Below are 21,472 nucleotides of genomic sequence, written 5' to 3'. Positions count from 1 at the left end.
CACAAGTTATTCAGTCCAGACTTTTAAATATTAATATCTAGTGTATGTTTATATGTACACACACACACATACACACACCCACACCAGTGCCCTCCTAGGCCAGAAGAGGCTGTCAGATCTTCCGGAACTAAACTGTAAATCACCCAATGTGAGGGCTGGAAACTGATCCTCTGACAGAGCAGCAAATGACCTTAACCATTGAGCCACCCCACCACCCCTTATCTTACCAAGAGACCAAAGATCTGAACAGTGTCTTTCTTCCTGTCAGTTTACCTTTGTAGAACAAACATAGGTGTGAGAACTGCCCAGTGGCTCAGTGAGAAGAAGGCCTGCTTGTGCTGTCTGTGTACCTGTGGCCATGGTCATGGCTATGGCCGTAGGAGCCGAAGCATCTTCTGTCCTAAAGAGCTGCTGGGTGGAGAACAGCATAGGAGATTGCTGGTCTTCATTATGAACTTTGGGACTAAGATTATCCTGCGAGAAAAACATTTTAATAGTCTTCGTGCTTTGAAGACTGATAATACCAGTTATTCTGTTTCCTATGCAATTTATAGGGATTTTTTTTAATATACCAGTTATTCTGTTTCCTATGCAATTTATAGGGATTTTTTTTAATATGAGAGGTTATTGTCCTAAGAAGCTAAGACTTTTTGTTTTGTTTTGTTTTTTGTTTTGTTTTGTTTTGTTTTTCTGAGACAGGGTTTCTCTGTGTAGCCCTGGCTGTCCTGGAACTCACTCTGTAGACCAGGCTGGCCTCGAACTCAGAAATCTGCCTGCCTCTGCCTCCCAAGTGCTGGGATTAAAGGTGTGTGCCACCACTGCCCGACCAGACTTTTTATTTCTAATGTTAAGCTAGCATTATGTACACACACACACATACACACACACCACATCATATAGAAGAGACTTTGGGATATAGAAAATCATAAACAAAAAGAGTAGCCACTCACAGTCAAATTGTTCAGGGAGTATGATTGCTAAGTCATTGGTGACATCTCTTGTGACATCTCTCTCTGTGCCTTTGTGCCCGTGTAGATTAGCTATAAAGATTTCATGTGCAGGAGCTGATGCACAAGATAGCTTTAAAGCCTACTGTCTCACTAAAGAATATAAATTGTGTGTGGGGGGCATTAATTGATGAAGTTCAGCATTAACTTGAGTGGCTCTTTGGCACTGTGCAGTATAAACACTCTCGCTGTGCTCTCTGCAGTCAGTTCCCTGACACGGAGCTTGAAGTGCTCTGAGCTTTTCCTCCATCATCATTGTCCTTCTCCTCTTCCTCCTCCTCTTCCTCCTCCTCCTCCTCCTCATTATAGCACTACTAAAGCAAACATTCTTGTGCGTTTCTCGCTATCATACCTGAGTATCTCAAGATAAATTTCTACGTAACAGCAGGGTTAGTTAGTATGTCTGTCCATCCATTTTGTGCATAATCTTATTATTGGGGAGCTTTTATTCAATTATAATCTCCCCAAACTTATTAAGACTATTCCACATCATCATCAATACTGGATCTCTCTGTCTTTACCCCTGTTTCTCTCCCTCTCTCCCTCTCTCCCCCCTCCCTCCCTCCCTTCCCCCCCCCCTCTCTCTCTCTCTCTCTCTGTGTGTGTGTGTGTGTGTGTGTGTGTGTGTGTGTGTGTGTGTGTGTGTGGAGGAGGAGGAGGATTTGGATACTGCTGTATTTCCCTCCTGTGACACAGGGTCTCCAGTGATCTTCTGTTTCTGCATCTTAGCTCTGGGTTACGGGTGCGCACAGCAGTACCTGGCTTTTTACTTGGCTGCTAGAATCCAAGCTCAGGTCCTCGTGCTTACACAGCAAGTGCCCTTCCCACTGAGCCATCTCTCCACCCAGACTGGACAGGGTTTTGTTTGTTTGTTTGTTTGTTTTTCTGGGATCTTGAGACAAGGCCTCTATAGCTCCCTGCTGTCCTGAAACTCACCATTTAAACCAGGTTGACTTTGAACTCACAGAGACCCTCTTGCCTGTGCCTTCCTAGTGCCCGGATTATAGGTGTGCACCACCATGCCTGGCGCCATATTGGACAATCTCTAAACAGATCAGTTACCAGAATCCCAGCCTCCTTTATGATCATCATCACTAAAGCAATATGCTTTGTTAAACTAAAACACCTATATAGCTCTTACTATATGCCAAGAGTGGGACTAAGTGTGTTCATGAATTTGAATTAATTTATTATTTATAATGACCCAGTGAAGCAGGTACTGTTTCTAGTCTTAATTTACAGGCAATGAACCTGTGTACAGGTGGTTGAAAATGGGAAGCCATGAATCTGAGAAATGCAGAGGCAGTATTGAAGCTCGTGCTGCTGCTCCAGAATCTGTCCTCCTGACTGTCTCGGCCTGCTTTCTTTGGAGGAAACACTTAGCTTGCAAGCAAGCAAGCAAGCCTTGAGCCCCAGGGTCGGAGAGACTAGATTTTCAATTTTAACTCATTTAAAAATAAAAATGTCGGAAGACTGTTCTATAGGTACAGTTAACATTGTCAGCTTTAAGCAAAGATTACTATCAATCATATGAATGAACCTCAGCCAATCAGTTAACTAATTTTTGCTTTTTGCATTTTTTTTTAGGTTGTATCAAGGTCAGAAAAGATCAAAAGAAGCTTTCCCGTTCTATCAAAAGGCTTTGGAATATACCGAAATCACCAAAGACGAAAAGAGTCTTGAGTGTGTCCAAGTGCTGAGGGAACTGGCAGGTGTGGAGCAAGCCCTGGGACTCTACGAAGCCGCCATCAGTCATTTCTTACGGGTAAGGGGCGGTGGACCAGCCACCAAGGCTGCGCTCAACCCAGTGCTCTTCATAAACAGAGAGCTGTAGCAGCTCTGAACATGCCTGGCCGTCATTTGCCAAAGATAACTTAAACACTTGGTCAGCGCAGATGTTTAGCAAAGAAAGATCTTATTAGAAACCTAGGCCAGTGTGTGCTGGACCCCAGTCCCTGCGGCAAACTGCAAGCAACTTGAAACTTTGGGTTGCTCATATTACATGAATAACTCAGGTACCGTTCCCTGGTGACATTTCTTGATCTTTACTAGTTTATTTAGAGCTTTTGCTGCTAAAATGATTAGTACTTTAAAAAAAAAGATGTACTTTTATTTTTTTAATTATGTGTACATATGTCTGTGTGTATGCACGCTCCTGTATGTAGGTGTCCTCAGAAATCAGAGGTGTCAGTTCTCCTGGAGCTGGAGTTACAAGCAGTTGCAAACTGCCCGACGTGGGTGCTGGGGCCAAACTCAGGTCCTCTGCAAGATGCAGTGGTTAAGTTATCTCCCCAGCCCCACAACTAGGACTTTTATTTACACTCTAAATTCTTTGCTGAAGACCTTCAAATGCGCACTCTCAGTTGTTCCTCTACATTGTCATTAGAGAATCTTCGGCACATGTGTCCTTTGGTGTTCTCCAAAGAAAGTAGAACATACAGTTGCCACAGATAGAATGTGGAGCAAGGGAGGGAGGGAGGGACGGTTAGAGGGAGGGAGGGAGAGGAGGGACAGAGGGGAGGAACGGAGGGAGGAAAGAAGAGAGAGAGGGAGGGAGGGAGGGAGGGAAAGAAAGACCATGAACACAAACACAAGCATGAGAGAGAACTTTTAAGGAACTGGTTTGGGCACTAGCAAGCCTGATAGCCCCAGCATAGTCTAGAAAGGCTGGAAATGTAGGCAGGATTTCTCTGTCACTTTCTTCTGGGGAATTACAGTGTTTGCTCTTCAGGTCAACTGATTGGCTGAGGTTCGTGCATACGATTGACAATAATCTCCTTTACTTAAAGCTGACAGTGTTCACTGTACCTATAAAATATAGTCTTGCAGTGTCTTGCTGGTTTTTGACTAAGCAGTTGGGCAGTGTGACATATTGATGCCACCTGGAACTGACCACCACAGGGAGCCAGATGTCTTTGTGTCACACCATCCACTTAAAACACCTTCTGATGTTTTTCCTGAAATTTAAAAGATGTACTAACCCTCTATGTTATTTCACACGTGACAACAATGACACTAAGAATACATCATAGCCATGTCTCTTAAACTTTGTCTGACAATTTATACTCCCACTCACAGTGTGCTGGAGTGCCTCAGTCTCTCCCTCTATCGAGATCACCTCTCTTAATTATTAATGCCACCATGTAGCGTATTGTTTCCAGGTTATAGATAAGGAAGACAAGAATTAGAAAGGTTGAATGATATGCCTAGAAATACCAATCCCAAAAGGTATCACTCAGGTTCAAACTCCAATACTGAAGCAGGCTGGGGAGGTTGTGCCAAGCGTGGAAGGGAGGAAACCGCTCAGGAGGCTGCTGAAATAGCAAAAGCAGAACACGGGGTGGGTTCTGAACTAGGATGAAGCTGGGGGATGAAGCAAAGGGCGTGACTTGATGCAGGGTTGGGAGGCAGCATAGATAGGACGTAGTAACTCGGTATGGCGAGGCATGGGAGAATGGGAGCACAGACCACTGGGGGATGCCTACACTGGTTCAGTGGGAGGGCAGGGTGTGCAAGCGATCGAGAGGTGGGCTTCAGGTCGGATGATGAGACTGTGATGTCCGGGAAGCAGAAAAGTGCCCGTGACAGCCAGCTGCGGGAGACTGAGGACTGGCGCCAGGGGCCACGCCCACCTGGGTGTGGCAACTCTCTTGCTCACTTAGTTTGCTGCTATGAGTGCTTCTCAGGCCAGGGTTTTTAAAACAATTTTTTTTCAGAATTTCAATGTATCTTCTACAAATAAAGACAGTTTATCTCTTCGCTCTCAGTCTATCTGCATACCTTCTATTTCATTGTCCTGTCCTATTGGGACATTCAGGACTCAAAGTTTGCAAAGCGGTGATGAGGGCCATCCTCGTTCCTGATCTCAGGAGGAAAGCTTTAGTCACCATTGACCAGGACATCAGCCATTACGAAACTTCCTCCTTTCCCACTTTACTAAGAGTTTTGTTTTCTTTTTAATCATGAGTCATGGGCATTGGATTCTGTCCAACACTCTTTCACATAGGATTGATAGGATATTGTGATGTGATGTGATGTTTTTCTTTTTCAGGATATCTGTGTAATAGAATATATAAGTTACTTTTCAAATGATATTCCTTAAATGTCTTTCATGACTGAATCTATATCCCTAGAGTGTTGATTTTTCCTTTGATTAGCAATTTCTAAAACTCAGAAGAAACATATCAAGTGATACTATGATCAGATTATTTCAGCAAGGGCCACAACGCAACAAAAATCGCTAGGATGAAATTGGCTTCTACAAGACCCAGTATTGCCAATGTGCGTGCAAAGATTTGAGCTCAGTTTAGAGGAGCATCCCCAAGCCATGTTCCCAAGTGTGCTAGAAAATCCCCAGAGTGGCCGGGTCTTCCTAGAAAAGGTGTGTATGCTTACATAAAAGCCAGACTTTGTGGTAGTTAAAACTGAAGAGTACGTTACATTGTTTGACAGTGTACTAGACAAGGCGGTGAGTAGTTTTTTACTTGAGAGGGGAACCTAGGAGTCTGTGAGGCTCTAGAGTTAGGCAGGCCACACTATAGGAAACACTGGCTTACAGAGATGTACATGTGTAAAAGCATGAACCAGAAAAGGGAGTCACATATGAACACAGCTTCCCCACATGTCAGAATTTCTCACTCTCAGGAGACTCATTTCTCAGATGTGAGTGGGAAACAAATTAGTGCCTCTTGTTGTGAGACCTGTATTTACCATTTATAGTACTTTTCTGTATTTGTTTTCCTATCTACCTATATTGATATACATATATGCCTGTGCACATGCTCAAACATACACACACACACATACACACACACACATACACACACACACACACAGGGTCAGAAGGATAACTGCATACTTTAGAGGGGTAGTGAGATGGCTCATCAGGTAAAAGTGCCTGCCGCCAAGTATGAAGACCTGAGTTCAATACCTGAAGCCTCCATAATTTGTCCTCTGACCTCCACATGCAGGCCATGGCATGTGTGTCTCCATACACTTACACACACATGCACACAGTTCCATCAAAATATTATAAAATTTTAAAGCATTTGGAAAATTTCACATCCCTTTATACCCAGATATTTCAGTGTCTGAATCACAGGAAGTTTAATATTGGCACAGGTACCTTCTGCTTCATTGATTATCTCTATACTGCCCTTCATGATTTTCCATCCAATACAGATCCAGTAAAGTATCATATATTGTATTGGGTATCAGGACTCCAGTCTTTAATCTGGAATAGTTTTTCACTAGACTGCCTTTTATGACATTGAAATATATATATATGCTAGCATATATACATATGTGCTAGCATTTTGTAGACTGTTTCTCGGTTTGAGTTTGTCTGATGTCTTCTTATAGCTAGATCTGAGTAATCTGTGCCTAGACAGAACACAACAAGAGGGATGGGATGGCATCTAGAGGCACAGTGGCCATCTGTGTTACACTATGACATTCATCACCCTGTCATGGTGCCACATAGTTTCTCTACTGTGTAACAACTATTTCCGCACATTTACCTAATTAGCATTCCATAGTCTGCTCCCTGTCAAATATTTCTAAGTTTAATATCTATTGATAACGCTTTCCTTACAGAATCTTAACCGTGAGACTTGTAAAATTCTGGTTTTCTAGTCTATCACTCCTATTGCATTTATCAGTTGGCATTCTGCCATTAGGAATATCTCCCACTTCATCCTCAGCAAATATATATGACAAGGTATACATATATGAATGACACATAGCATGAGGCAGCGAGAGTTAACTGGGAATGGTGTGGGCTTTTGAAACCTCAGAGCCATTCCAGTAACACACTTCTTCCAACAAGAGCACACCTGCTAATCCTTCTCAAACAGTTCCACCAGCTGGGGACCAATCGTTTAACTACAGGGCCTATGGGGGCCATTCCCAGTCAAACCACTACAGAGAGACTACTCGGTAAAGTGCAGTATACTTGTGATATTACATTATTGCAAAACGCATTGCTATTTTCCTCTCGTTTTTAGTTGTGTTATACTTCCAAGTTACCTTTCAGAGACACCAACTGTTTGTAATTTTCACTCGTGTGTATAAGAGCACCAGTTGTCCGTAACCTGTGTCAACAAAGCGTGTTGTTGAGCTTTCAAGTTAGTTCCCATCTGATGGGTGAGAATGACATTTCAACGTAGCTTAAATTTGCATTTCTATTTTTAAAGTTGAACATCTTTTCATATCCTAAAGGCACTCTAATTCTTCCTGTGAATTGTCTTTTTGTGTGACTTATTCATATCACTTGCCAATTTGTAAATAGAATTTTTGATCTAGCTTTTTATAGCTGTTAAAGGTTCTTTCTGTATTACAATATTGATCCTGGCATCCATGATACATATTGTAAATATTTTCACCCAAATTGTCATTTGTTTTTGAAGTTTTCTCATTTTTACTGAGATCATTTATACAACCTTAAATCTATTCTCTTAAAGTGTTATATTTACGAATTTTGCAACTGTTATCTAATAAAAAACATTCCATTGTTTTTTTAAAAACAATGAAGCCATTAGCAGTCATTTCGCATTGTCTTCCCCTAGCAACTATCAGGTTACTACCGTCTGTGTGGAGTTGCCTGTCTGGACATTTCATATAAACAGAGTCTGACAATGTATGGCCTATGGTGTCTGACTTAATATATTCACCGTTTAAGCATTTGTTTTTATTTCAGTTCCTTTCCTGTATTTCTCTATATAGATATACTAGGTTTTTATCAACTTGCCATTTGATAGACATTTGGATTGTTTCTGCTTTGAAGCTACTATAATTAGTGCTGAGTATAAATTAGAATTTATACTCAAGCTTTCTATGAACATACGTGTCCGTTTTGCTTGGTTATAAGGCTAGGAGTAACCACTGAGTGACATGGTTAACTGTCTAAGCTTTGAGGAGATGCCGGGCTGTTTTCCAAAGTGACCTCAGTTTCATATTCCTACTGACGAGGTGCTCCAACTCCTCTGTGTCCTCACCAGCATGTCTTGTCTGAATTTTTAATTGTAGCTGTTTTATCGTGTAATGCGATGTTTGAATGTGTTTTAAATTTTAGTTTCTGTCATTACTAGTTGCATACCTTTGTATGTTTGTTGGCCATTTTTATATAATTACTGAAAAATGTTGATCCAAATCACATGCGCATTTTAGACAGTTCTTTGTCTATTTTTCTCTGGGAGTTGTTTACATATCCTGGTGCCAGAGCCTGAATGCCCACCAGACACGTGAAGTTAGTGATTGCCTTCAGTTACTGTCCTGATGGTGTCCTTCCGAGTGCAAAAGCTTTTACTTCTAAGTCTAATTTGCCTATTTTTTTCTGTTTTCTTTTATCTTCACATCTAAGAAACCACAGGATAATCTAAGTTCACAAAGACTTGTATTTATGTTTCCTTAAAACAGTTCACAGATTTTAGTTCTGACGTACAAGGTCTTTGAATTTTCTGTGTGGTCTGTCGAAAGGAACCAACTTCCCTCTTTGCACTTGGCTATCTGGTTATCTCAGCATACCATTTATTGAGAAGCTTATACATTCACTGTGGAATTACTCAGCATAATTGGCACAATCAAATGGCCAGAAGTAACAGGGTTTATTTCTAAACTATCAACTCTATTCTATTGATCTAAGTTTTGAAATCAGTAACTTACCTTCTTACTCTGTTATTCTTTTCCAAGAATGTTTTAACTCTTGCTAACTCCTTGCGTTCTCACAGGAATTTTAGGATCAGCTTGCCAATCTCTTCACCTCTTCCCCACAAATAATTGTGCTGGGATTTGAAAGGCACTGCGTCAAATGTCAGTTAAGATGTAAAGTATGGCCATCCTAACAATATTAACTTGTTCAGTCCTTAAGCACGGATATCTCCTCATTACTTAGGTCTTCTCTTGTTTATTTCAATGTGTTTGTTTTTGTTTATTTGTTTGCTTTGGTGTTTGAAGATAGGGCTTCGCTATGTAGCCCTGGCTGTCCTGGAACTCACTCTCTAGACCAGTCTGCCCTCAAGCTCAGAAATCCACCTGTCTCTGCCTCCCAAGTGCTGGGATTAATGGTGTGCACCTCTACTGCCCACATTTCAATATGTTTTGTAGCTTTAAGAGTGCAAGTGGTTTTGTTTGGTTATTGTTTTGGTGTGTGTGTTTTGTGTGCATGTGTTGTGTATGATATGTGTTTGAGTACACGTGAGTGTCTTCCCCTTTGACTCTCTACCACATGTCTTTGAGACAGTGCCTCTCACTAGTACCCATGCCTGATTTCTTCCATGGCTGCTGGGGTTCTGAACGCAGGGCCACATCCTACACAACTTCTGCTCACCGTGCCATCTCCCCAGCTCTCAGAGTAGCACGTGCTTTGCACTTGGGCAACTCGCTCCTGATTATCTGTAGTTTTACATTTTTACTCATGATCGTGTGTGTGTGTGTGTGTGTGTGTGTGTGTGTGTATGATGTATATGTGTGAGAGAAGCCACACACATTAAAAAGTGTCTCTCTTCTTCCTCTCTGGGTTTCTGGGACTAAACGCAGGGTCTAAGACTTGGTTGGCAAATGCTTTTATGTATTGAGCTATCTTATCAGACATGCTTGTTGTATTTGATGCGATTATAGGAGGAAATGTTTCCTTAGCTTCCTTTTCTGAGTATTCACTGATAGTATAGAAAAATAAATGCTTTTTAATGATTTTCTGTGTATTACAAACTTGGTGAGCTTATCAGTGATTTTTTTTCTGATTCATTTGTCTTCCAATATTTTTTATATTTTGTTGCAGTTAGATTTTGAATTTAAGTTAGACATGTTTCTCTACCTGGGTTATGGAGGAATTCACTTGCTTTTAGAATACTTGGCAATTTTGATAGTTAACTATTATTTATAATTATTCTTAAGGCTAATAAAGATTAAAGAGTGTTTTAAATAAGGAGAGATTTGGCAAAGCAAAAATAACATTGACTGTGAAGTCAGAAAATCAGGCTTGGAGTCCAGACTCTCTGTTTAGCACTCTTTGGTTATAGGCTAGTCACTCAGCCCCTTTAACAACAATAAATCTACAAAAACACTTTCCACTTAGCAGAACTCCTCCAGGTTCCAGAACACTAAGTGCTTTGTGAACCCCCAGGCCCACTGCCAGGGTAAACTGCTTTTACTTATTTATAGTAATTATTAAATACTTATCACTGTTCCTTTTTCTTGAGGAGATTTACCTGAGGTACGGAAGGGTACAGCGTGGCTACAGGTCTCCAAGGAAACGAGGGTAATAGGCATTTATTAAATACACACAAATGGGGGTTTGCTATCTTCACAGCTAGTTTTCTTTCCTCTTTCCTTTGGAGTGAGAAAACACACACAGAGGAAAAAAACGTTTTAGTTTCAGTGTAGAAAAGTTCCACAGTATTTTAAGAAGATGGGAAAAAATAAAGGAAGCCCAACAGAGCCACCTCACAAGAACAGGTGGCAGTTCCAGGGACTTAAAAGCAGTGCTGTCCCCCTGCCTGCTGGGGTCGTGGGAAAGCCCAGGCAAATGCTCCTGTGTGTGAGGCTCTACACTGAGAGATGTTAGTAATCACACCTTGTTATCTAAACTAAAAAAAGTAACGAGATTTCCTCACTGTGGGTGCAGCTGCTTTGGTCTGTCTGCAGGGCTTGAAGCCCCTGGCTCTGCTGGCCGAATGACTTTTTTCTCTTCTTTACACTGGAGGGGTGTATTTCTCTTGTTCAGTTTTCAGGGCAGCTCAGCTGCAAAAGTAGGGACCTTTGATTTGCAAAGTTTCATGAAGTCAGAGCATTTGTGGGTATTAGAGCCAGAAGATGTGGGTGGCACTCAGTGACACTGGGTGCTCAGACCTGGCTCCAGGCGCTCTGTGGGTGGTGGCATTCCTCACCAGCTGAGCATTACTGTGGCTCTACGACAGGTATCATTCATTTATTAGAAATAACCCGGATAAGGCCCGTGCTAACATTTTCAAATCTCGTGAGAAGCTAATGAAGGCTTTATTCTTTACACAAAATTCTAAGTATGACATCAGTCTGGGTGCCATAAAGATTGTTGCTGTCGCTCTTAAGGACAACCAGAAGAGCCTGCATCCTGACCGCCCCAGCAAGCCCGGCTGAGCCGCCCCTCTGTTCTCAATAGTCCAGTGAAGGGTGACAGTGAACTGCAGAAAACGGAGACTTAATCAGCGTGGGCACATACAGAAAAGGAGGAGAGGTCCAGTGACCGCCCTGGCTGAAGTCCATCCTCGAGGTCCTCCAGTGGGGGTCAGGTTTACTTGGAAAGCAAGCCCTCTGGACCACTGTGCAGCCCTGGTCAAGGTCATCACTGTCTTGGCTCAGGTCTCGCCTGCAAAGTTGCTGACAACTTGCAAATCTCTTTCCAAGGGAAAAGATCCCCTCTGGCTGGCACCAAAGTTCTACCCGGTTTCTTCTTTCAGCAGGAGATTTTTGGGGCAGTTCCTTGGTTTCAATAGTCTGGTAGCCAAGGGAGGGGTTCAATAGTCTCTTAAGAATTTCTTCATTTTGTCAGAATACTGACACTTTATCTGCCCAAAGGTGCCCAGTGTTGATGCTGGTTGAACATCTTCCTTTGTATATCTGCAGATGGGTATCAGTTAGGAGACAGAGTAAAGGAGAAGATGAGGAGAGTGGAAGGAGCTGTTATTTGATGGCATGAGAAATGAAGGAGTGTGACTCTGTGCATATAAAATTAAAAACCGTCAAAGAGAAACTGTCTTACAAAGCCTGGATTGAAAAGTTATCTCTAGATAACTCAGAGATATGTGGACAAAAGACAAGAACAATCTGCAAAAAATAAAACAAATGGGAGAAGCCATTTATAATCCTTAAGCTCGGTTGTTGTTAAAGAATGGCTGTTTACCTGCCAGCGGGCCAGAGTCTCCTGGGAAGTGTGTGAGTGCGGGTGTGTGTGTGTGTGTGTGTTCTAATGTGTGTGCGTGTATGCATGTGTGTGTGTTCTGATGTGTGTGCGTGTATGCATGTGTGTGTGTGTTCTGATGTGTGTGCGTGTATGCATGTGTGTGTTCTAATGTGTGTGTGTGTGTGTGTGTGTGTGTGTGTGTATGTGTCCACCTCAGTATTTCTGGGATGCTGCACAGGAAGTCCTTCAGAGAGAAGGACTGCGTATGGAGTGGGGAGAAAAATGACTCATGTAAGCAGAGGGACTTTTTTTGTTTCGTTTTGCTTTAGTTTGTTTCTTCCTTTCAACCACTTAGGCTTTTATGCATTTAAAATCTAGTTAAGTTTTAAGAAAGCTCATATTTGCAAACAAAAGAAAATATTAGCCCTTGGCATGATAATTTTGTGGTACCTATGTGATATCTACATGAAGATGCCAATCTTTAAAGATAATGGGACTTCTCCTGCGCCCTTTGGAGGAGATAAAACTGGCACCGGGAGGAAAGCCACAGAGGCTTCTCTGCGACTATTAAAAGAAATGGGCCTCGTCCAGGATGTCCATTTTTAGATGTGACTTCCTGTTCATCTAATTGCCCCTCCAACCCTGGGATTTCCACGACCATCCTTTGCTTGGCCTGGTCTCTCCAGTTACCCCAGCCCCTCAGAAAAGGCTTCCCTACTCCACAGAGATGGAAGGAAAGGAAGTGGAGACCTTGCACTGTAACCTGACCTGTCTTGCATAAGGCTGTCACCTCAGAGCCGAAGATGGGATGGCCATCTGTGACAGGGCAGGGATGAAAAGCCACTCAGTTATAAACAAGCGCAACACAGCTCGTGCCTGCAGTGACGATGGCCCTGAGCTGGCAAGGGAAGGAGGCAGGAGCTTGGACTAACACAGGAGGCAGAAGACTAAAGCTGGAGGTGGAAGACGTTGTGATGGCCGTTCTGCCCACCACCCCTGCTTTCCTCCCTCCTTCAGTGTGGCTTCCCCAGTCCTCAGAAGCAGCCTGGTGCCCAGTTACTGGAACCTCACTAGTCCCTGGCCAGTTTCCTCTGGTTTTTGCCAGAGTCCACACTCACTGACCCTTAAATAGTTTTCCATTACACTGATAAGGGCATCATCTTTCTGTGAGCTTGATGAGTTGGCTAACAGTTTGGGCCAAGACAACATGCGAATGCATATTGCAGGCCTTAGGCTGACTCTGCCCTGTGCCGACCAACCATGTGACCTTGATGTTTCATGTCTCCACTGTAACATGGACTGGCAATATCTGTCACTAGTCCTTTAGGTTAAGCAAAACCGTGTGTATAATACGCCTAACACCATACCTGGCAAAGTGAGGACATGTTCGTCGTCGGTTTCTTCTCCTCCCCCCTCAACCCCTGACCGTGCTAGCCTCTGCTTTATAGAGACCCCAGCTGTTTGTTCCTAGACTGAGTCTTGGCTGCCGACCCCATGTGTGTTCTCATGGTAAATATGCGCTCCATCCACAAAGGCTCCGTGCTCCTTGTATACTTACTCTGTCTGCACTTAGCCATAGAAGAAAGCACCTCCCTCTGATCCCATGATTCCCCTCATCATTACAAGGTAGAAGGGGGGGGGGTGGGAATCAGTCCCCAGTCACCAGGTACCAAGTCACTGAGTGTTTCTGCATACATAGAAATACTGTTATCTTTTTTCACTAGCCACTGAGTTTCCTCCTCAAGGACTATTGCACATTTCACAGATGCAAGGCAGCAGGCTCAGTTAGATAAGAGTCTGCCAGCCCTGGCTCTGGGGGCCTCTATTAGCAGTTAGATCAGAGCAGAGGAATCTGTGGCTTCCTCCAGGAATGCACCTGAGATGTTAGAACACCCACTCTGTCATTTGACAGGGATCAAGGGAACTGGTCACGGATACTCTCGAGATTTTCTTCAGTTAGGTGGATGAGGAAGAGTGGCTTCCGGGGCGCCCCGTGGGGGAAGTGCCACCCTTCCTCAGATGCCGGGGAACCATGGACGGTTTTGTTTGGGATAAGAAGAGGTCCTTGAAGAAAAAAGGGTTGAAAATCCCTGGTGCTTTGGCATCTTCATCCCTTTGCAAGTTGCCTTTCCTGTGTTTCTGAAATATAACCAGGTTAATATATGTCCGCAGAGACAAATGATTACTTTCCTCCTAATGAATACTTAGATGGACCCCATTTTCACCATCTTGAATGTGCTTGAATGGACTTGAGGGTGTTTTGATAGACAGTGGGTCCTGCACTCTGAAGAGAAGGGAGCACGTGAGAGGGCGCGTGGGGACAGTTGGGCAGAGCACTAGAAGCTATCTAGATGATACGGATCCACAGTTGCCGAAACCTGTGAACTGCAGGATCCATGGCTGGCATTGAGTAACTGATTCCGACATCAGGGGGGCAAACCAACCCCGGGCAGCCGAGCATGGCACAGAGAGGAAACTGAGGCTGTCAAAGCCGGGGAGGTACAGTGTGAGCTGGGCCACGTGTTGCTTCAAGACGCTCCTTCCACTTCATCCCGTGTGTGCCCTCTGTGCTGCTTAGCTCTGCTCTGCACCCAGGAGGCTGATGCAGGACAGGATCAAAGAGCTCTCTGACTGACAGCCTGGCCACTGCAGGAGAGTAGAGGGGCCTCCCCTGGCCCCTCCCTGTGAGAGTGTCACTCCCTCCCTAGTCCTAAGACAGAGATGCCCTTAGCCTTGGGCCGGGACAGCAGTGCACAGGACCATTCTATTGGCTAACCTGTATACACCTGCCATCCTCTTTCTTCCTTCAATATCTACTAAAAATTATAACAACTGAAATGCAGCAAAGAAGTTAGCCAAGTGCAAAAACATAGTAAGAAGTGTCTGTGTGTCTACACAAAGCCAACCACCCCACATTTTGTGGCTCATCTGTAATCTCCTTTAAAGCTGAAACCAGCTTGGTATTTTTGCATATGAGCTCGTAGTGTTAGCACAATATCTGACAAGTGGAAAGTGCTTCAAAATTAAAACAACACTGAGCCAAATAGGAATAAATTAAACTAAGTTGAAATGAATGGAATTTTACTGAATAAATGAGATGCTAATTTGATACATTTTAAACACCTAGAGTGTTCTGCACCACTCCTCCCGCCCTCCGGCACAAGGTTTGAGAAAGCTTCTTAAACACCAAATAATAAATTAGATCAGAAACTGAATTTCTGAAATCAACAATCCATGTTTGCATGTATAGGATTAGCATCTTACATAGGAAAGTACAGAGGTCAGGATAATTGTGGGATAAATCCAGATCCCCTAAGCCAGTGTGGATCTCAACCTATGGGTTTCGACCCTTTTGGAACAGCTTTTCAGATATGGAGTGGGGGGGGTGAGGAGGTCAAGCCTGGGAAGGAAGGAGTGCGGTGGAGAGCAAGCTGACAGGCTCCCGCGACTCCTCAGGGCCCTGAGCTGCCTTTAGATCTAAGGCAGCTCCCAGAACCCCAGTGAGACAGCAAAAAAGGAACAGAGCCAGGGCGGTGGCTGCTGACCCAGCCTTCCCACCACAGGGGACCTCACGCTGTCACCACACCTTCCCACCACGGGGCTCCTCACTCCACTGTGAGGGGCTGTGCCCTGCTAAAGTGTGAGCTAAAATAAGTTGTCTCTGTCAGGTAGTTTGTCGGAACAGCGAGCCAAGTGAGGAGGAATACACACTCTTTGGCAATAATCCCAAACTGCCCACAGTCTTCAGTGAGCGTGCCATCTCAGTTCACCACACTTAGCCCAGTTTCCCATGGCTGTGCATGGTTTGACCATGCACTCTGCTCTAGGCATTCTTTGATGGCTAGAGAGATGTAAATATACTACTCACAGTATTTTTTTTTTAATTTTAATTATTACTTGTGTGTGTGTGTGTGTGTGTGTGTGTGTGTGTGTGTGTGTGTGTGTGTGAAGAACACAGAAAGTGGGAACAGACCCCTCCCTTCCCTCCCTCCCTCCCACACAAGGGTGTATGTGCGTCAGATCACCTGGAGCTAGGGTTACAGGCAATTGTGAGGTTCCTGATGTCAGTGCTGGGAATCAAACATGGGGCCTCTGCAGGAAGATCACGTGCTCTTACACCGCTGAGACATCGCTCCTGCTCTAGCTTTCTCCAATTTAAAATGCCGACAGGGAGATGGTCAGTAACATTTTCTTTGAAGGGGGTTATATTTTATATTTCATTTGGTATTTTGGGGGGTTTTTGTTGTTTTTTTGTTTGTTTGTTTGTTTGTTTTGTTTTTATCGAGAAAGGGTTTCTCTGTGTAGCCCTGGCTGTCCTGGAACTCACTTTGTAGACCAGGCGGGCCTTGAACTCAGAAGTCCACCTGCCTCTGCCTCCCAAGTGCTGGGATTAAAGGCGTGCGCCACCACTGCCCGGCTTTATTTGAAAAGACTTTTTTATCATTTTGTTTATAGAATACTATTTTTTATTAGGCAGTTTTAAAATGAACTTTATCACAGAGAAACTGAGCGGCTCCCCATGCTACTGCGGCTGCAGGCAGGTGGGCTGGGTGATCAGACGCAGGCTCGCCTCTCTGCAGGCAGGGTCCGCGGTCTTCCTTGGGCCACCTACTTTTCATTTCTTAAAGCCTCACCTCCCCACCCCAACCCCATCTCTGTAGTCTTTGCTGACTCAATAAGCTTTTAAAGGATTTATTTTAAGGATGGTCTCCAGGGACAGTCTCCAGCCCAGTGGAGGCGGCATCTAGGGCTCTGGCCTCCACCCAGTGCTTCTCAGTCCCCAAAGAAATTGCACCTCCTCATCCATCATCCCTCCCAGCTTGCTGGAAAGTTCTTTGGCTTCCTGCTTATCACTGCAAGGAAGGTTTCTCATTGCTGCTGCCAAGCGCGTAAACAACTCGTCTCTTCTCTCTGGTGACAGGCACATCTCATCATCCTGAGTAAAGACCCCTCCCCAGAGGAGGCTGCAGACTCTGCACACTTTATCGCCCGAGCTGCTGTTGCTTCTGGGATGCACGACCACCGTGGTGAGCATAGACACCTGCCCCCCCACACACACACACAAGCAGCTTGGCATGTGTCACTGGTGGGTGCAACTGCGGCATGGGCTATCACGCTAGAGCTCGGCAGCTGCGCAGCCGCCCTGAGCTTTCTTCTCTCTGCCCTCTCTCTCTGTCCCCTCCGGAATGTCACTCTTCATCCAAAACACCACTATGAAGCATGGGGGACTCATGCACGGCCAGGAGGGACATCTCTGCTTTCCAAGGCAACCATTGCGCTATTGAGGTGTCCAAGAGCTCTGAACTCAGGGCTCGCTTGCCAGAGCTTTCGTTCAGGGTGAGCGTGCATGTTTAGTGTCGGCATTTCAAGAAGAGGCCACCACTCAATACTCAATACGCATTTTCTATTCCTGACAGGATAGTTAGAGTCTGAGATTTGGGGCTTCTTCACTCTGTCATCCTGGCATCCTACGTGTGATAGGGAAACACACACACACACACACACACACACACACACGCACACACACACACACTCTAGTGAGTTCGTTGTAGCCAAACTAGAGAAGCCAGTTTCTACTGTGTTACTCTAGCAGCATGGTCCCACATGACAGGCAGTGTCTTAGGGTTTTACTGCTGTGAACAGACACCATGACCAAGGCAACTCTTATAAGGACAACATTTAATTGGGGCTGTATTACAAGTTCAGAGGTTCAGTTCATCATCATCAAGACAGGCATGGTGCAGGCAGAGCTGAGAGTTCTACATCTTCATCTGAAGGCTGCTAGTGGAAGACTGATTTCCAGGCAGCTAGGGTGAGGGTCTTAAAGCCCACACCCACAGTGACACACCTACTCCAACAAGGCCACACCTTCTAATAGTGCCACTACTTGGACTGAGCAGATACAAACCATAACAGGCAGCTTATATTGTCGGGATCTTCATATGAAATCTTCAGTCAATGGCTGATGGTGACTAACTCAAACGCATTTTAAATTGAGACAAGTGTGAGGACAGCTCTGGTCCTGGGAGCCTTGAGATTCTAAAAGGAGGTTGCCATGGCTCCCGGGTTTCCTCATCCTTATAGGACAGGAAGAGCAGCAGCTTCAGGAATTGGGAGTTCAGTTCTGTTTGATCTTTCATTCTCTTTTTCAATCTTTATTATGGTGATATATATATATATACATATATATATATATATATATACATATATATATATACATATAATATATTAAATGAATGTTTCATCTTAACTACTTTTACATTTATGATGTTATAGTACTTGCACGCACACACACACACACACTTTGAGCTTTGGAACAAAACTGTTTCCATGCGTAATTTCTGTTGGCCATCATTCAGTTCATACAGTCAGCAAGCGAGTTCACTGTGTGCTGGGTGGGACTCAGAACCAGAATGGCCTCCAGGCAGAAGGGCTGGTTCTGGCCTTTGCCTCTTCCGTCAGTTGGGTAGTTTCTCGGAGGAGACTGTTTTCTTCCTCTGCCCATTTTAAAGGCTCAGAACCTTTCAGCTGTCTTAACTTAGGAATCACAGAGACATGTCCTCTTCTAACGGTTTCGGTGGCTCAATTTCCCATAAATCACCACTAATGTCACCAAGGTGATAGGTGTTTCAGGTGTCCTGTGGTTGGTAGGTGCTGAGAGGGGCCTAGCAAGGATCAGCCCTTGGGCCCATCTGGACTTTGTCATTTGGTATAGAGCAATGAGCAAAAGACAGAGACAGAGACAGAGGGGGACAGAGAGGAACAGATGTCTCGGGGAATAGCAGTGTCAGCTACAACAGCAGTGACAATTGTGTGTAGGTTCTGGGACTGCCACAAACTGCTGTCAATACTTTTAACAATCTGCAAGCAGGATGTGACCTCCAGCTTTACAGAGACACCACAGCCAGTTCTCCCTACCATCTGATAAAAGTGCACTCTGCCCGAAGGGTTGCTTGTCTGCAAGTGCTGTGTGTGGGGTGGGCAGGGCAGGAGCAGCCCGACTGGGGCCCAGGGATTCACCTTCCCTCTGGAAGCAGAAACAGGAGACAACTGCACAGGCAGGGAGTACAGCTGGGGACCAAGCAAGCACATCCCCCCAACTTTCCTACCTTCACTCTGCTGACCCTTTACATGGAGGCAAGGCTGTGAGAGGCCCAGCCAGGACTCAGGCCTATCCAGGCCTCTACTGCCCCCTGCAGGGGAAAGGAAAAAGGACTACTGGGGAGCCTGGAGATAGAGTCCCCCCACCCCCACCCTAGCCCACCCCCACCCCTGCTGTCACCCACCTATAGTCACTTGTAGTCCCAAGATCCCCCAGAAGCAAACCTGCCTGTCCTTCAGAGTATCAAGGGGCCATCTGGCCTTTGCTCTTTTACATTAAAACCTGTCTGAACCTAGAATAGATTTTTGGCTTTGTTGTTTTTGTTTTTGGAGAAAAAGCAAAACAAAACAATAGAATTTTTGAAAAGCGTAAGTTCCCGTGTGAGGATTTTTCCATTGCCCGCCTGCTCCTGCTGCCTCGCTGGATGTCCATTGAAGGCATTGTCTGCTAGCACTCAAGACTGTTGGCCCTGGAGTGCTTCTGGCTCCATACTAGAGCTGGTGCCTTCACACTGTGCCCTCCTGCATTCCTCCTGTAGACAAAACTGCCCTAGAAGTCTGGGAGGCTCGTGCTTGCCTGAAGATTCCCAATTCAGGCTTGTGGGATGTCACTAACCTGGGCCTGGCCAGCTTCCCAGAGCAGCCATAGACAAACTTGGTATTAACAGCTCTCCCGGCCCTGCTAAGTGTCCAGGGCCTTGGCCTCGTGTTTACAGTGCTTCTCCTTAAGGATATTAAAATGAAATGGTCCGAAGCCAAGTACATTTCAGTGTAAACCTTTGTGCTGCAGGGCCTGCTCAGAGCAGGCAGCCTTGTTTGGAAGTGGCCCCGTGTAGTCCTGGGCGCCAGCAGGCTAAGGAGGTCTTCTGGGTCCCAAGACAGCAGCAGGAGTGGCGTCGGCCTCTGCTGAAGCCTCAGCTCCCACAGAGATTTCCGAGCAACTGGGTTTCCCTAATTCCTTTGCACAAATACATCTACTTCCCAGCTCCCGCTAGCCGTACTCACTCCTATGTTTTGCACAAGCATAATGAAAAATGTTTATGAAGCCTTTCTTATTTTTTTTTTAAATAATTGCCTGTGTAGGTCTCTGTGACCTTCCACAGTCCTCCCTTTTCTCAACCTTTCCCCCTGTGTCCTGTTAGCCCTGTTTGCCTTGGGCACACCCGCCCTTTCTCCATACAGTAGCTGCCTGTTACAATTCCCCTCAGATCCTGAGTGCCTGAGAGGCTAGCAGTCAGTGGGTGTTTGTAACTGTTGGAGCTGGGGTCTCTTGGCCGGTAAGATGGTGCCTGGAAGCACTGACCATAGCCTTCGTCTTCCTGTGGCCTTCCTCAGCTGCCCCCTTCTCCCCTCCGTCACTTAAGGCCTCTGTGGGGGACCTGTGGTGAACTGTAGTCCTGCTGGCAGACAGGCCACCCCTGGGTGTACCCTGTCTGTATCCCTCCATCTCGTGCTGCTCCTCTTGATCTCCTTGTTCTCCTCAGCTTTCCCGCGCCCTGGGACCCTGTGCGCTCTGAGAGAACCTTTCTCCTCCCCACCCCTCCTCTTGGGACCCACTTACACGAATGCCTCACCAGCCTGCACTTGCCTGCCTGTGAGGGACCGGAGCTGATATCTGTCCTCACCTGCTCTGAGCCCCTTGGGGGAAATGGGCGAAAGGGAGGTTCTTTCTAGCACCAGAGTAATCCCCTCTCAGAAACTTCTGGAAGTTATCCTCATATCTAAGGATCCAGACTGCAAGGGCATTCAGCTAATTAGAACAGCACAAGGTCTAATAATAGAGACCATGAACTGCCTCATGCCTGGACCCTCTATCCAGAAAGGTGGTCACACCATGAATGTCAGATCCCCAGTCCTAGTGGTATAGGTACAAGCCCCAGAACACAGGTCGGGGCTGCTCACTCGGCCGCTCTTGGGACCAGCAGAAGAACCCAAGCCTGGGTGACTCAATCCTCTTCCTAGGAAATGACCCAGGGCAGAGCAGAAACCTCAGGAACCCTGCCTGGCCAGTTGCTGCCTTCCCAGTGTGTCTAGAGTGAGGCCTATGGCCTCTGTGTTTCTGGGCAGGACGAAGTGCACAGCCTGTGACGGCCGCTTCCACAAGGCTTGGGCTGTCTATTTAGATGCCAGCATGTAAGATTTGTGTTCAGAACTTCTCAGAAAAGCTATGCTATTTATACTTGGTACTTTTGCAGAGGATTTTTAGGGCAGCTCTTTGGAGAACATATGTATTTCCCTGACCTAAGGGACTGGAGGTCTAAGGTTGCAAGACATCTAACCTTTGCCTCTGTGGCCCTGCATGGGCCTCTAAGCAGCCGAGGGGTGGGGGTGGGGGGTCTGGACAGCTCCAGGGAGCGAGGACGCCAAGGCAAGCAGATCTCATGGCGTCCCAGCCCCTTGTCCAGCCCTGTGAAGGAGCTCAGCACCTTTGTACCCTGCAGGCGGCTCCCAGCCTTATGTTCACTTAGCCACCATGCTTTCTGATACA

General features: G+C 45.4%; 1 protein-coding gene across 3 annotated transcripts in view; it reads left to right on the top strand.

The window, feature by feature from the left end:
• Positions 1-21,472, top strand: part of Ttc23 (tetratricopeptide repeat domain 23) — a 75,565-nt gene that overhangs the window by 30,692 nt on the left and 23,401 nt on the right. For all 3 annotated transcript variants that reach the window (XM_052160914.1, XM_052160899.1, XM_052160908.1), the window contains exons 6-7: positions 2,595-2,772; positions 16,805-16,910. In XM_052160914.1, coding sequence (XP_052016874.1) covers positions 2,595-2,772; positions 16,805-16,910 — 284 coding nt within the window. The remainder of the gene's footprint in view (positions 1-2,594; positions 2,773-16,804; positions 16,911-21,472) is intronic.

Source organism: Apodemus sylvaticus, chromosome 1, assembly GCF_947179515.1.
Source record: "Apodemus sylvaticus chromosome 1, mApoSyl1.1, whole genome shotgun sequence".
In the NCBI taxonomy this organism is placed as follows: domain Eukaryota; kingdom Metazoa; phylum Chordata; class Mammalia; order Rodentia; family Muridae; genus Apodemus; species Apodemus sylvaticus.
The sequence above is the reverse complement of the archived record's forward strand: the minus strand, read 5'-3'. Positions and strand labels throughout refer to the sequence as shown.